The sequence below is a fragment of the Panicum virgatum genome, chromosome 4K (genome assembly GCF_016808335.1).
Source record: "Panicum virgatum strain AP13 chromosome 4K, P.virgatum_v5, whole genome shotgun sequence".
Taxonomy (NCBI): domain Eukaryota; kingdom Viridiplantae; phylum Streptophyta; class Magnoliopsida; order Poales; family Poaceae; genus Panicum; species Panicum virgatum.
Genome location: NC_053139.1, coordinates 12,234,935 through 12,250,834, shown reverse-complemented (window position 1 = coordinate 12,250,834; position 15,900 = coordinate 12,234,935). Strand labels below are relative to the sequence as shown.

Sequence of the window (15,900 nt, the reverse complement as noted above, 5' to 3'; positions counted from 1 at the left end):
TGCAAAAGGCTCAAGATGAGGCTTTAGGATTAAGTGATTATTGTGCAAGCATGAGCTCTCTAGCCAACATCTAACTTTCTAGCAAAATTATTTATTCTTGCCCAACCCGCAACTCAAGTTTTATTTGAATAAAGTTAAACCAAGTAATTGACCATAGAAGTGCCATGAAACATATGCCACCATAAATGATACTTGTCGGTACCCTGCAACTGGGGTACCCACTCCTACTGTGCCAAGACTCGCGTAGTTATCCGTAACTACGCCCTAAGGAGCTGAGCAGCCGGACCCCTGGGGTCCGACTCCATCTCACCGGACCAACGGTCCCGGACCCGCTTCCCGCTCGGGGACGGGTCCGGTGTCACCACGTGTCCTAGAGGTGGAAATACTCAGTACCTGTGGCCGCGGACCCGGACCCCCGCAGGTGGGTCCGGGACCTCCACGTGCCATCCGGACCCCCGCAGGTGGGTCCGGGACCTCCACGTGCCATCCGGACTCCCGTAGATGGGTCCTGGACCTTCACGTGCCTATCCGGACCCCCGTGAGCTCTCGGCTCAGCTAGCTGCTCGGGAGGGGTCCGGAGCCACCACGTGTCACGCGGGCGCGGCCGCAAGCCTTCCGCTGGAAGCTCCCTCACCCACCCGCATTAAGTGCGAGTGGTTGAGGTGGGCTCTGCTGCCTCTGGGCACGGGGCAGCTTTTGTCAGTCCACACTATGGATCGCCAATTACCGACGCGGCTCGTCATTTACCAAGACAAGCATTAAAGACTCAGCGCCGTGCGCATGCGCGACGAGTCATGATGACCAGCTACTGACTGGAGCAACAGTGCACACTGCTACAGTGGACTGAGTCAGTAGTTCGGCGCTTCATCATGACCTCGACGCGCGGCTGCAGAGGCTAGACTCTACTCTGACAAGACAGCTCAAGACCATCCCTGGTCAGAAGCTACGCACGGAAGCCGACGACAAGATCTCCGGATCTGAGGCATTGAAGGCCAAAGTGTAGTTTATAATACATCGCCGGGTCCACATGTCGGGGCCCCGCTCAGTGTACGTGCTCCCCTTGGACATATAAAAGGGAGAGCACACCCGCTAGAACACAGATCCTCAGACTCTCTCAAGACTCAGCTAGAGAGCGCAAGCAATACAACACACAGTGGACGTAGGGTATTACGCTCCGGCGGCCCGAACCACTCTAAACCAGTTGTGTTCATCGCGTTCTTGAGTGAGATCGAACTAAGACTAGCTAACCCCCGAGTTCACATCCTCTGGGCTAGGGCGGGTGCCTTCCGCCACCCGGCTGTGGTTTGCAGCACCACGACATTTGGCGCGCCAGGTAGGGGTGCTTTAGCTAGTTTTAGTTCATCTCTTGCTCATCTCCATGGCTCGGATGGTTGAGCACTCCCACCACGACATTTGGCGCGCCAGGTAGGGGTGCTTTAGCTAGTTTTAGTTCATCTCTTGCTCATCTCCATGGCTCGGATGGTTGAGCACTCCCACCACGACGACATTTGGAGATGACGGAGGGTGTGGCGTCATCCGCACCACACGCCTCTCGCCTTCCTGCGCCAGGTGCAACCGTGCCCGTGGAGCAGCCACCGTCGGCAGCGGCGCGCGCTGCACGTCGGCAAGAGTCAGGGCGCCCGTCAAGGGCCCCCTCACAAGCTGCGAGCGGCGGAGCGACAAATCCCAGCTCGCAGCATACCTCACTCATGTGAGGAAGCCCGCTCCGGCGGAAAGCCGACTCCGGTCGCACCAAGCCCGCTCCGGCGGAAAGCCGACTCCGGTCGCACCAAGCTCGCTCCGGCGGAAAGCCGACTCCGGTCGCACCAAGCCGCTCCGGCGGAAAGCCGACTCCGGTCGCACCAAGCCCGCTCCGGCGGAAAGCCGGCTCTAGTGGCTCTCTCCGGCGGAAAGCCGACTCCGGTCGTACCCCCGACTCTACATCTCTGTAAGTCCTACTCTTAGAGGCCCAGCAGGGAATAAAACCTTTTCCTTTGTAACTATGTAGTACTTCCGTGTGGTCCAGTTCGGTGAGCCTCCCCCGTGGAGGGGTCCGGACCTCTGCGAACCAGGTTCAGGGAAGCGTATTCACCCTCCGGGGAGGTCCGGAGCCGTGTAGCCGCTTAGCCTGGTTCCGTACCCTAAGCCTGCATGCTCTACCTCCCTAGGGTGAGTACCGTAGTACCTAAGACTGGGGGCCCGTAGGTCCGGACAGCTCCGGCCTCATAAACCCGTGTTCTGGCTTACATCGCACATCTCATGTACATCTAGTTATAAAGGAAAAGTTTATTCTCAGTTCGCCTCTAAGGATGTTACATTCCAATTTCGATCTACGCATTCTGTTTGCGCTAACCCCCACGTGGCTTCTTACTCTTGTGCGGTGATTGTGGTCCGAATTGAGTTGGCTAGTTAGTGACTTAGCTCGAGACCCCTCATGGAAGAGAGGGGTTCGGACCCCTGGGAACCTGCAGGTTCAGGGAAGCGCACTCATTCTCCGGGGAGGTCCGGAGCCGTGTAGCCGCTTAGCCTGGTTCCGTACCCTAAGCCTGCACGCACCACCTCCTGTGAATGAGTGCCGTAGTACCTAGGACTGGGAACCTGGAGGTCCGGACTTTCTCTTAACCTAAAGGCCGGCCCCTTGAGCTCCGTTCACTGAACCTAGCTGTCTATCTCAAAGGATTACAGCCAACAGGATTCGGGACCCGTGGGCACGCTACTAAGCATCTACCTTGAGTCATGTGCAGGTCCAAACGTGATGATGCAGCAGGTGACCCAAAGGATGGACGACGCGGGGCAAGACCCTTGCGGCGCGCACCGCTGGGCGCCAGAAGCAGCCAAGTTGCTCACAGTAGTGGCCCCACCTGCGGGTTCGTTGCCTCTCCCGAGGCGGGCCCGGGGGCCTCTGTCGGTACCCTGCAACTGGGGTACCCACTCCTACTGTGCCAAGACTCGCGTAGTTATCCATAACTACGCCCTAAGGAGCTGAGCAGCCGGACCCCTGGGGTCCGACTCCATCTCACCGGACCAACGGTCCCGGACCCGCTTCCCGCTCGGGGACGGGTCCGGTGTCACCACGTGTCCTAGAGGTGGAAATACTCAGTACCTGTGGCCGCGGACCCGGACCCCCGCAGGTGGGTCCGGGACCACCACGTGCCATCCGGACCCCGCAGGTGGGTCCGGGACCTCCACGTGCCATCCGGACTCCCGTAGATGGGTCCTGGACCTTCACGTGCCTATCCGGACCCCCGTGAGCTCTCGGCTCAGCTAGCTGCTCGGGAGGGGTCCGGAGCCACCACGTGTCACGCGGGCGCGGCCGCAAGCCTTCCGCTGGAAGCTCCCTCACCCACCCGCATTAAGTGCGAGTGGTTGAGGTGGGCTCTGCTGCCTCTGGGCACGGGGCAGCTTTTGTCAGTCCACACTATGGATCGCCAATTACCGACGCGGCTCGTCATTTACCAAGACAAGCATTAAAGACTCAACGCCGTGCGCATGCGCGACGAGTCATGATGACCAGCTACTGACTGGAGCAACAGTGCACACTGCTACAGTGGACTGAGTCAGTAGTTCGGCGCTTCATCATGACCTCGACGCGCGGCTGCAGAGGCTAGACTCTACTCTGACAGGACAGCTCAAGACCATCCCTGGTCAGAAGCTACGCACGGAAGCCGACGACAAGATCTCCGGATCTGAGGCATTGAAGGCCAAAGTGTAGTTTATAATACATCGCCGGGTCCACATGTCGGGGCCCCGCTCAGTGTACGTGCTCCCCTTGGACATATAAAAGGGATAGCACACCCGCTAGAACACAGATCCTCAGACTCTCTCAAGACTCAGCTAGAGAGCGCAAGCAATACAACACACAGTGGACGTAGGGTATTACGCTCCGGCGGCCCGAACCACTCTAAACCAGTTGTGTTCATCGCGTTCTTGAGTGAGATCGAACTAAGACTAGCTAACCCCCGAGTTCACACCCTCTGGGCTAGGGCGGGTGCCTTCCGCCACCCGGCTGTGGTTTGCAGCACCACGACAATACTTGCTACGAAGAATTCATGGGACAAAGAGCTTGCTCATAATCGAGAGCGCGGCAACTCGAATTGATTTAAACCTTGCAAGGGTGTACTACTTTACCCACACGATGCAAGAACCATGCGTCTCACCCAACCGATCACATTGGATGAGGGGGTACTCGCGACAACCATTCCCGACAAGCCCCAACCATTGAACTTCACGCCTAGCTTACGTGGAGAGTCACCTAGGTCCACCGGGGACACCCCTAAGCCTCTCTACATAGCACCCTTGGCCACGTATCTAGGACCGCACATCAAGGGCCACGACAATGAAGGTAATTGGCTTATCCTTTTCATTATTTCAGATATGTGGTAGCACGATAAGTTGCTCAAAACCAACATCATCCACGTACAGTCCTTAATCAATCCGAGCGGACTATGCCCGTGACTTCATTCTCTAGGCCCTACCATTCCGCCAGGACCACGAAACTACTCTACCAAACCAACATGACTCAAGTCGAACAAGTGCGATCAAGGATAACCGGATAAGTGTGATGACTCTTGACCAACCTTTCCTATCAAGTGGTAAAGTACTCTAAGCATGGCTAAGCATCTAATCAAGTTAAGTAATTCGTTAACTAACAAGTGACAAGGACAAGGATAAATAAGCAAGGGAAGGTAAATACATACAAGTAGGTAAAAGAATGCAATAATAAACATACTATATATAACCATAAATACCCGATGAGATAACTAAATTGCATCAATTTAAATAGTTGGAAGGGATCATGCTTAGCTGCTTGCCATGGTTTTCTTCCGGCTCAACAAGGAACTCAACACCGGGCTCGGGCTTAACGGTCTCGTTCTCTGGCGTTTCGGTCACTATAATGCATGAATGAGATGTATGCATTAGTGTGATGCCATGGATTATGCAAGAGTGATATGACATAAAGAATGGATGGCACACATGTGATGATGCACAAACATAATGCATGCGATGGCAACCGATTACTATTGAACATGCGAGCGAGAAACTAGAGCAAGAATTAAGAAACTTGGCCTACACAGCAAGCATACATCATAAATTAAATTGAGCATGCAGAGAACATTACTAGGAACCCATAACACTTGGATTTGCAGCAAAATCATTTTTCTGCAATTACTTATGAGTATGGCCACTTTCAGCTACCCTAAACAAGTTAATTCAGAAAAGGCATGCAAACTTAACTGAACAAATCTATGAAAATTACCACAGATACTAGCCATGAATACAAAGCTAACAAAATTGGTTTCACCATTTTATCACTTTCCAGCAAAAAGTTCTACATTAAACTATTTTCAGACAGAGCATAAGAAATCACACTAAAACCTTAACAACCAGCAGGGAAACATTAAAGTCGTACTAATGGAAAGAGCATTTCACAAGGAATCTAACAAAATTTAGTTTGGCATTTTTAGAGCAATACACAATTAACTAAGCATTCAACTTACTTTTGCAACATTAAATCATAAATAAATCTACAACAAGATAACATGCAAAGCAACATTTTCCTGGGTAGATCTGAGCATTACAAAACCAACAAAAACAAGTTTCATATTTTTCGGAGCTATACACGAATTTACACACATTTTACAAATTTGAAGACAAATAAAACATCACAAAACAAGCTCAAAATGCTAGATCCACCCACACCGGCCAGCCCAGAGGCCGACAGGAGGGGCCCACGGGCAGGCAGCTCACCCAGGCCGGGTCAAGGCAAGGCACGTGCCTTGACCCACGCGTGGGCGTGGCCATGGCGCCAGGCGGGGCACAGCCCACGCGCGCACACGTCGCGCGTGGCGATGGCAGCGACAGCGAGCGGCGGCGAGGCGAGGCAGGGCTGGCGAGGCGGAGGGAGCGCGCGCATGGCGCGGTCCCAAGCGAGGCGAAGCTCACCCAAGGCTTGGACGGAGGGGAGTGGCAGCGACGGGGCAACGCGACGACGAATGGCAGCGGCAGAAGGAGGGCGACGCCGGCGACCCTGCAGGGAGGGGGATTTGGCCGGGTTAAGGGCGGAATCGAGCGAGGTCGACGAGGGGATGCTCCCCACATAAGGAATCGAGGAGGGGCTCACCGGAGATGATGAATCGAGGCCGGCAACGGAGCTCCAGGAGGCAACAATGGAGGCGTGGCTACACTGGTGGAAGGGGAAAACTGGAGCTAGGGTTTAGGCACTAGGGGCCGCCGGGATTTAAAGAGGAGGGGAGGGCGAGCTGGCGGATGGGCTCTGCAGTGTCTCAGCTTCCGTGTGCCAACAGGAAGGCGCTGTCATGGCGCCGCCGCCCCGGCTGCCCAACCGTCGAGCAGGGAGCGCGGGAGAAGGGGGAACGGGTGGCTGACTTGTGGGCCCGGGTGAGGAAAAGAATCGGTTGAAGTTCCACATTCAAAACCAGGATGTTCCCGAGCTAAAAAATTTATGAAAATTTTACTGGGAAGATAAAATCACCAAAAACATTTTCCAACAAGAATCACTCGAAAAACTTTTGCAGATTGGTCACAGCAAAAAGAACAAATCAGCAGTTTTTGAATTTTCCAAGAATTTTGTGGCTCGATTCAAAGGTCATAAAATCCTACAAAAATATTTTAAATTCAACATTTGAAATCTAGTATTTAAATAAAATTTTTGGAGGCCAAGTTGCATAGAATACTTTGAACTTCCTTCATACGCACATATTCAAACATACAGACAATTGAATTTAAATCAAATCACACATGCACATGATGCTCCATTATGCCTTAACGATGCTCATGATGATTTTGTTACTATGATAATCATGTTTAACAAGTTTGGGTCGTGATAGGATGAAAACATATTCAACGTACGTTGGTTAGGGCATGAAGTTTCCTATGCCACTGATAAAGAGAATGAATATAGGTTCAACAATAGTTACAGATACTATTGCGATTCGCAACACCTAAAATTCACAGTAGAAGACTGCTCATGTGAGAAGATGGATGGTTACAGACTCGTAGTTCATATGAAACCTATGTAGTAGCTTTCCTTCTCTCTCTGGTCTTTTGTGCTTGATAAAAATCTCAAAACATCATGATTTTGGTGTAAATTACCCAAAGGATTTGACTGATCACATCACTTGTGGGCAGAAATTGCCCAGTTTCCTTTTTTTTAATCCAATTCCATAGTGTACTGATGACCATGACATTCAGTGATGTCAGCATAATAGCCCTAGTCTCGCAAGCAATCCTAATTTACATCACAATTCACAAACCCGAAAAAAACAATCGAATTAATTACGAAGACCACGAATGCACGTAACCTCTCGCGTACCAGGAAGAGATCGCAGTGGTGGAAAGCCTGGCGCGCGCAGCGGTCGCGGCGGCGAAGGAGAGGGCGCCATCAAGGTCCCCCGGCGCGTCCTGCGCTTGCTCGTGGCTGCATCCCCTGTTCCCCTTCGTCTCCTGCTGCTTCTTCTCCGCACACCCCCACGCGAGCTGCTCCGTGAAGCCCTTTACGGGACCAACTCCGGGAGCCACGCCGCCGGAACGCCTCCGCTCGACGCGGCGCGAGGTGGGCGGCGAGCCGGGTCCGGCGCTTCGGTTCGGTTGTTGTAACAGCTGGGCCTGCTAATATGGGTCCGGAATGGTCCACGATGCCGCGGGCACGATGGGCTTTGTACTTTCGGCCTAATGCCCAAAATGGCCCAGTGAATACCAGCCAGCCGGAAAGCCCGTTGGCCGGCTCCAGCGCCATGGCGTCTCCGTGCGTGGCACCGGCCAACGCCGAGCCCGTAGCAGACGCCGTCGCCGGGCCGGCCCAGCCCCAGGGAGCGCTGGCAGACTGGCCGGCAGCCGGGAAGAGCCGCCGTGCCTTCGGGAGTTGTATATATGGCCGTTCCAAAAAATTTCAAAAATACCCTCCTATCGCTCATGAGTCCTGTCACCCATGGGGAGGGCCCCTGTCGCCCAGACAGGGGCGACAGGCTTTTTTGTAAAAATAAATTTACAAATAGGTCCCCCAACGGTCGAGGCGCGGGGCTCGGCGACGGGCCCCCCAACGGGCGACAGGGGCCCGGTCGCCCCCCCGGACGACAGGGGGGCATGTCGCCCCTCTATATAAGCCCCCCACCCCCATTTCCTCCTCATTTGAGCCTAAAAATTCAACCAAAAATCCAGGAAAAAAAGAGAGGAACTTCCACCAAAAATTCTGAAAAAAAGAGAGGGGTGAGGAAAAAGGAAGCGGCGAAGTCCTGCGGGATTACGCACTTATGATCAGCAGGTAAATATATTTGAATCCATTGATATTGTGTAGCAATTTAATATAATTAGTGCTATAGTAGAACAATTTAAGTACGAGTTCGAGGATATAATTAATTTTTGGATAGTAAAATATAGAATTGTAAATTTATAATGACAATATCTTATTGATATTACAGCATAAGGCAATGGCTGCCTCCAATTCTGTAGGATTTTCATGGACCGAAGAAAAATTTAGTATAATACTTGATATCATGACACATCTTTTAATCAGTAAGAAGTTGGATCCATTAGCGGATGGTACGATAGAGATGGTGTTGGATCCATTACCCAACCCTGTCGCCCATTGGGGGAGCGACCCCCCCCCCCCCCCCCGCGCCGCGGCCGTTTGGGGACCTGTTTGTAATTTTTTTTTACAAAACAGGCCAGTCGCCCCCTGCTTGAGCGATAGAGGGCCTATCGCCCTCCCCATGGGCGACAAGGGGTATTTTTGAAATTTCTTGGAACGGTTATATATTTTTGAAATTTTAATTTTTTTAAATATAAATTGAAAAAAAAGGCCTTCGGGGCCATCTGGGAAGGGGTATCTCGACTTCGTCCGGTGGTGCCGCTTCAAGGAGACAAGGAGGGCGGCGATTGTGGTCGAGATCTGGGCCTTCAGGTAGCGCTGCGATGGCTTGCATGGCCATGTGTGTCCCGGAAGCCATCTACAGTTGCATGTGCAGCCACTGCTCCCTCCCGATGTGCAGCCACACAGCCGCTCCTGATCGATAAAAAGGATCACCAAGATAGTTTCTTCAAACGCAGTTTGTAGAACAGTTACTATAAACGACAATCTTATACGATTTCGAATGCAGATGAAAGTAAATTGTTTTTACCATATAGTAGTACTACACACTACCATCTTCTACTGTTAATATTTACAAACATGAACGGCAAAGCTCTACACATTTCTATTCCATATGAAACTCTCCTCTTCATGTTCTACATACGTTTTATGTACTACAAAACTGTACAGGCCACACCAGGAGATAGGTTGGCACCAACCATCAACAACTCAGTGAGCTCCGCAGTCCGCACGGTCACAGATTCCAAACTCCTTGCTTTTCAGTGCGGCAGATCGTGAGCATCTCTTCATATTTTGAAGCATTGACGAAGCCCCATAGCTATATTGGATAGATTATTGTTAATTCGCTGTCATGTTTTGTCGTGGCAAATGATGAAAACTGAAACATATGCAGAATATTTTTGTAGTCTTGATTGTGTACCTCGACATCTTTGATTTTGAATTCCTGGGTATGGGATAAGCATGGGTTGTTAAAAGTCTCTGAGGTGGAACTAGAACCATTCAGTCTGCAGAGATCCACAGAGCACACAGCAAAAAATAAGAGAGGCGTTGGAGAAAATAAGATGAAAAGCATGAAAACTGTGCTTGTGCCTAAAAGACATGGAAACTAGGAATGTATGTCACATGATGCTAGGGAAGGACAGAGATTACAGGTCTCCATCGAGATAAAGGGCGAAGTGACCACCACCTCCCATTGCCAAATAATCATTTGAGCAAAATGTAAAATAGTTATTAGCACCTGCAGTTCAAAGTTTGAAAGAGGTACAAAGAAAGAAATTAGGAAAAATCTTTGATATTCACTAATATGATGTTTCCTAACACCAGGCAAATAACAGTATCACCACTATCTTTAAAGCAAAACTGATTATCTGGATACGTGAACATTTTGGTTAAAGATGTTAGCATTCCAGAACTAGGCAACACAGATTATCATGGATACACGAACACTTTGGTTAAAGATGTCAGCATCACAGAACTAGGCATTTAGGACAAGGAACAGGGATATCTTATTTCTGATAGCACAGCTAGTAGTCCAGAACTCAGAAGTGTAGGAAATCAATGCACAGCAAAAAGATCCTGCAAACTTAGAAAACACAAATTACCTGTTGGACGGCATATAACAGGACGGCCTTCTACATTGGTGAACACAAAGCATTCATTAGTCCCCTGAAAGAATAGATGCAAGTACAATCAGTGTAATGTAAAATACTAAAATAGGCATCCATAAATCAGCAGCAGCATGTGTATCAAACCTGATATTTCCTCTTTATGATAGGCTGCAGTGGGGCCTCAACCAAACCACCAAAAACTGCTCCCCTTCGATCCCCAACTATCTGTGATAGCAGTACAGAACATATTATCATGTGGGCATGAGTAACTAAACTGTACAACTAAAACATCGTGCCTAAATGGTGCCCCACCTTGTAATCATAAGTTTTTTTTCCTTAAAAACTTATCTCTGTATCTACGATCAAATCCAGTGGCACAGTTGTGAATAGAATAAGGGATCCCATAGAAATTAGTTCGGATGATATAAGTACGGAAAATCAAGGTGCTGATGGGGGATATATGTTTATTTTGGCAAACTTTACAAGGAAAAATCCAATCAGCACAACAACTGAAGAAAAGAATTGGACAATCAACAGTTTATATGGATGCATAGAAGAAAGAACAATACATAATTGCAGAACTAGATGATAATTCCAGATTCAACACTAAACATATCTGAATATATAAGTACAAAATTTTAACTATCTGTTGGCAGATGAAATGTTATACCAAGAAACTTGTGATATTAAGGTCTTCAATTGAAACCTAGCATGTCCACTTTATAGAAAAGTGTTGCAAATATATGGAAAACCTCTGGTGATGTGAAATGATATCATAGGGTATGACCTCATATGATCAGAGTGACAGTGCTTCTATTTTTGTAGAATACTGCATTGACATGACACTGCATCCTATTGCACAAAAATTAGCAGCAATACTTGTATACACCATACCAGAGTAGAGTGGTAATATTTCATCATGCAATGGTAGAAAGTGATAAATTGAGCAATTATATTTCCTGAAATGTAAGGATAACAGACAAGCACCATATAAAAATGAGAGTATGTAGCATACCAGAAGTGAGTAGCCAGCACAAAGCCTGCTCCTTCTATACAGAGTGGACAAAGATATTCCATGTCTCCAGGTACTGCAGAAGTGTGAACATAGACATAAGAAAATTGAGTATATTGTAAAGATGGCAATGAACAGCACCAAATTTATGTTGCATAAATGTTTTGAACCTGTAAACCAACATCCAGTTCCTTCCTTGAACAAGAACAGGAAGAGATGAATAAAGAACAGATCGCATCATTTCTGACAACAGAACAGATGGCTCGGACATAGCTGGCAACTTCTCATGCAAAGCCAATTCCTTTGATCCCTTCATCTCAAACCTAGGTGCAACTGATTCTGTTTGACCTGTGAATTCACCATCAATGCTGTAGGTGGGTTTCTGTCTGAAATTACTGAGTCCTGCCTTGCTAATAATCCTTCCAATGGAATGCTTCCCTCTACTGAGCAAGCCCTTTCTCACACTGCTTGCCTTTCCAACAGGTGTTAAAGTTGGATATTCCACGTCTAGATTATGCTCAGGTATGGTCTCCATTGAATCCTTGCTGGAGGTTGTGGATGATACAAATGACATCAGAAATGCTCTGAAGGAAGATGTGTCAGGACCATCAGGAGTCTCGGAATTTTTGTCAGAATCTTCATCACCAAATAGTGTGTCTTTTCCTTCAGCAGCTTCCTAAGAGAGAAAGAAACATTAAGCTTTCAAAACCATGGATTGGTCAATGGAATGGTTGACAGTAATTGCCATTTTGCCAATTATTCAGAAGCTACACAACCCATCAGTATTTCCAGCTACAGGCTCTTTCCTTTCATGGAGGTAACATTCAAACTTTTTCTCTATGCAAAATTGCAAACAATTACACCATATAACAGTAATAATGTATCACAAGACACTTGTAGACACTTGGATTTACCACTTTTCAGTCTGTCATTACCCTGGATGTTACTTATCTCCAAAATTGCATGCACAAAAGTAAAAGCAGCTTACAGCAACAGCAAGAACAAAGCCTTTTGGCCCCAAGCAAGTTGGGTAAAAGTGACTTCTATGAAACGAATGTCAAAGTTTGCTGGTTTATAAGACCTGATGGCAAATCTGAGAAGGTGTTCACCTGGTTCTGTAATGTACTAATGTCATGAGAGCGATAGTAGATACTTTGTCTTTTTTTTCCTATTTTGCAATGCATATGGAGTGGGATTCGTCCTCAGGACTAAAAAAACAGAGAAATAAATTAAAAACAAAGAAGCCTAAACTGCTATCCTGTGCAGAAACTTAATTAGGCGAACATTTTGGATATATTTCTTCAATACCCATTTTCTCAAGCATAGAAGGGGAGAATTAGAGCCTAATCGAAATCTGAGTATTGGCTAAGTGTGTACCATCTTCCTGGTTTGGTGCTACCCCAGTGCAATTGGGTCCATAATTTGGCTCTACCAGCAAAGTAATATCCATAGAGGCTTTTATCACACTCGGGCGCTCCATAAATCCACTAGGATAAGATCCCGATGAATTAACACTACTCATATCACATCTCTCGGCTCCCAATTAGCAGGACCGCCGCGAGGATACCCTAACCCCCCCCCCCCCCAAGAGGCCAAACAAAACCCAGCAAAAAACAGCACGGTCGACGGAATATAAAAGCCGACGCTACACTAAAATCTCTAGTCGCATCACCCTAATAGCCAATTGCTCGGATCGGGAACAGCAGGGCGCAGAAATGAAACGGGATTTGCGGAGCAGAGCGATCGGCCTTCGGGGCGAAGGTGGGGAAGGAAGGGGGAAAATGAGGAGGCGGCGCAGGAGGAGCTCACCGGGAGGTGGGATGCGTGGTGCCGCTGGCGCTCCCGCTCGGAGACGGGGTTGAGGATGACGGTGGCGAGGTCGGACACCAGGTGCGCCGCCTTCCCGCCCAGGGCCGGCAGGTACCCCATGCCCGCGCCCCTCGCGCCGCGCTGGTGGGATCAAGGGTTCAGGTGAGGAAGGCGGGCGAGGGGAGCCCGATCGCCATCCCCGTGCTCCTCCGACGTTGCCGGAACCAAGCCGAGCCTCGAGGGCGTTCGAGTTCGAGTTCGAGTGCGGGGCGGTTGGGTGCTTGGGTGAGAGATCGGTGGAGAGAGGGGGCTAGTGGAAGCGCAGAGCTCGCCGCGCGCGCTGTGCGCCTGTGCCCGTGGGTGGGGGGGAGGGGGGGATCCCGTGGCAAGGGACGGCACGATACGAACAGTGCTCTGACCTTTTGCCGTGGCGGCGCGCGGCTGCGGATGGGATGGGAGGCGGGACGTGTCGTGCCCTCGTGCCGCACGGATCCTGCCGTGCGCAACTGGGGGCCTCCGGTCCGGCCGGGTTCGCTCTTCCGGCGAGACGAGGTGTACCGAGTGATAGCTTCTGCAATCCACCAAACAATGCACGCTCTGACATCGATCAGGAATTGAGCTGTATGCAATCTACCAATCCAGCAAACTACCTCAACTCAGTAATTACTCATTTCCATCGGTAAAGATGGCTCCAGCCTTGACAGATCCTTCCAGGACGCAGGTCCTCTGTTTTCCATACATTCAACAACATTGATCCAGATAAGATCCGATCACTAATGCTAATAATTGAATTCCCCTTTCAAAAATTTAAATTTCGAATAATTATTACGCTTTACACGGCCGCGTCTACCACCTTCCTTAAACCCATCGTCCGGTCGCCCACCATTTCCTTCGGGCCCCTCCTCCCCTACAGGTTTTTTACATTTTTACCATTACAAGAAAGGTCACTCGCTGATTTAGTACTCTTAAACGGACTCCTACAGATTTAGCACTACTGTAGCTGGAAATCTTACGTTTTTACTATTTTTGCCTACGTGGCAGGACACGGCGGCAGGCCACATTGGCGCCCGATCAGCAAGGCGAGGCGAAATGTCGTTTCTGCTCCCGCCCCTTTGTTCATGTGCCCGTGACCCCCGGTCCGGCCGTTGACCACTCCCACTCTCCTCCCTCTCACTATCCCGCCGCCGCCGACGCCTTTCTTCCCCACTGCGCCGCCGCCTCTCCCGTCCCGCCTCCCCCAGCGCAACGGCGGCTGGGGCTCTTGCCATGGTGACCGCAATTCCATTCCGCCGCAACTAAGGGAAAGGTTTGTGGGTTTGTTTCCTCATGGCCACCCGCAGCGATTAGGTTTAGGTTTTGCGGGATCTCAGGTTTTGCGACGTTTGATTTGTTCTTTCTCGGTTCAGGCGTGTGATGTAATAGGTCGCCATCTCCCGTTGCCGCAATGGATCCTGGTGATTGCCCTCTCTGGTGAGTTCTTAAGCTCCACCCGATAAATGTGCCTACTATGCATAGTAAGAGCGTGTGTGGATCCTCATTTGTTTTCATTATTTATGATGATGCCAGGATCGATCCTGGTAGTGCGTTTAGGCTAGTTGTTAAGGTTTCTCCATATGTTGCTGATGGTGAATTTGGGCTAGTGGAAATGGCAGAGCAGCAGCATAACATATGGTTTGATAGGAACAGTCAGTACTCTCTGGCTCAATTCAGTGAGGATTTAGCCTCAAAGATTATATGGGGGCCTAGTCAAACACTGGCAGTTTGGGTTCTTGACCAAGATACTGGGTCTGAGTGGAAGCTAAGGAGGGATGAACATATGCAGTAGATGATTGAGGACATATGGAATGAGAGGCATGCTATTTTTGTAGTAGATGTTGTGAGCAAAGACTCAATTAAGGGAAAATCTTCATCAGATGCTTCAAAAGATAGATGTGTCTCTGGTGTGACTAATGAAACCAATGCAGAGGCTACTGATGTTGAAGGATGTGGTGATACCCACAGTTCCCCGCAAGCAGCACCTGCTCAACAGCCACCAGCAGTTGATTGGAGCACTCTCACCATTTTAGAGAACCCAGATGATGATGGTTTAGCTGCACAGCTTATTGATAAGGACCTTATATTTCAGGCAATGGGATTCAAGGATGTTGTGGAACCAGAAGAAGCTGGTCATGGACAAGACGTGCCATTTCCAGCTATGTCAGCAGAGATGCAGGAAGACATCAATGAAGCACCTGTAAATGTTGATGACACAACTGATGAGGAGCCACTGTATGAATGGGACAGTACCATCCTGATCTGAGTGTAGGCATCTGCTACCCCAGCATGCCAGAGTTGAGGCTTGCAGCTAAGCAGCATGCTATTGTTAATGAGTTTGAGCTTCAAACTGAGCACTCTGACGAAGAAAGGTACATGGTTTGCTGTGCAGCTCTAGGATGTCCATGAAAATTTAAAACTAGAACACAGCATGATGGCAGTATCAGGGTATAACTTCTAAAATTTTTCCTAGTGTGATTGTTACTTACTTATTTGTGGTTGTTTTCATGCTCTGATATTTACATTTTTAATTATAATTATACCTAGTTTGATTTTTGTTTTGTAAATGCAGATACAAATAAATGAGGGACAACATCAGTGTGCATCTACACAAAAAGTTCTGAGCAAGATAGCATCAATAAACTGAATGGCAGATAGAGCTATTACATTGCTCAAGATGAACCCAACAATGGGGGCTTCAGAAATGCAAAAGCAGTTGAGATTCAAATACAACATTGAAATCCCCTACCAGACAGTGTACAATGGGACAAACAGAGCATCTGAGAGGATTTTTGGTAAGTGGACTGATTCCTTTGATTGGTTGTATAGGT

General features: G+C 49.1%; 1 protein-coding gene across 2 annotated transcripts; it reads right to left on the bottom strand.

The window, feature by feature from the left end:
* Positions 1-9,078: 9,078 nt before the first annotated feature.
* On the bottom strand, positions 9,079-13,408 carry LOC120703144 (nuclear receptor coactivator 7-like). 2 transcript variants are annotated; one of them, XM_039987160.1, is made up of 8 exons: positions 13,037-13,407; positions 11,398-11,903; positions 11,231-11,303; positions 10,360-10,440; positions 10,210-10,273; positions 9,758-9,845; positions 9,528-9,612; positions 9,079-9,425 (listed from the first exon to the last, which is right to left on the bottom strand). In XM_039987160.1, the coding sequence occupies exons 1-8, from the start codon at positions 13,154-13,156 to the stop codon at positions 9,342-9,344; spliced, it is 1,101 nt and encodes a 366-aa protein (XP_039843094.1). In that variant the 5' UTR covers positions 13,157-13,407; the 3' UTR covers positions 9,079-9,341. The 2 variants fall into 2 exon arrangements, 1 of the variants encoding a protein (XP_039843094.1); XR_005686813.1 differs by lacking the exon at positions 9,758-9,845 and having other exon boundaries at positions 13,037-13,408.
* Positions 13,409-15,900: the final 2,492 nt, after the last annotated feature.

Coding starts and splice junctions, on each gene's coding strand:
- LOC120703144 (XM_039987160.1), bottom strand. CDS start 13,156: ATGGGGTACCTGCCGGCCCTGGGCGGGAAGGCGGCGCACCTGGTGTCC. Junction 10,274..10,359: donor TCATAAAGAGGAAATATCAG/GTTTGATACACA, acceptor CTATTCTTTCAG/GGGACTAATGAATGCTTTGT. Junction 9,613..9,757: donor CTTTATCTCGATGGAGACCT/GTAATCTCTGTC, acceptor GGATCTCTGCAG/ACTGAATGGTTCTAGTTCCA.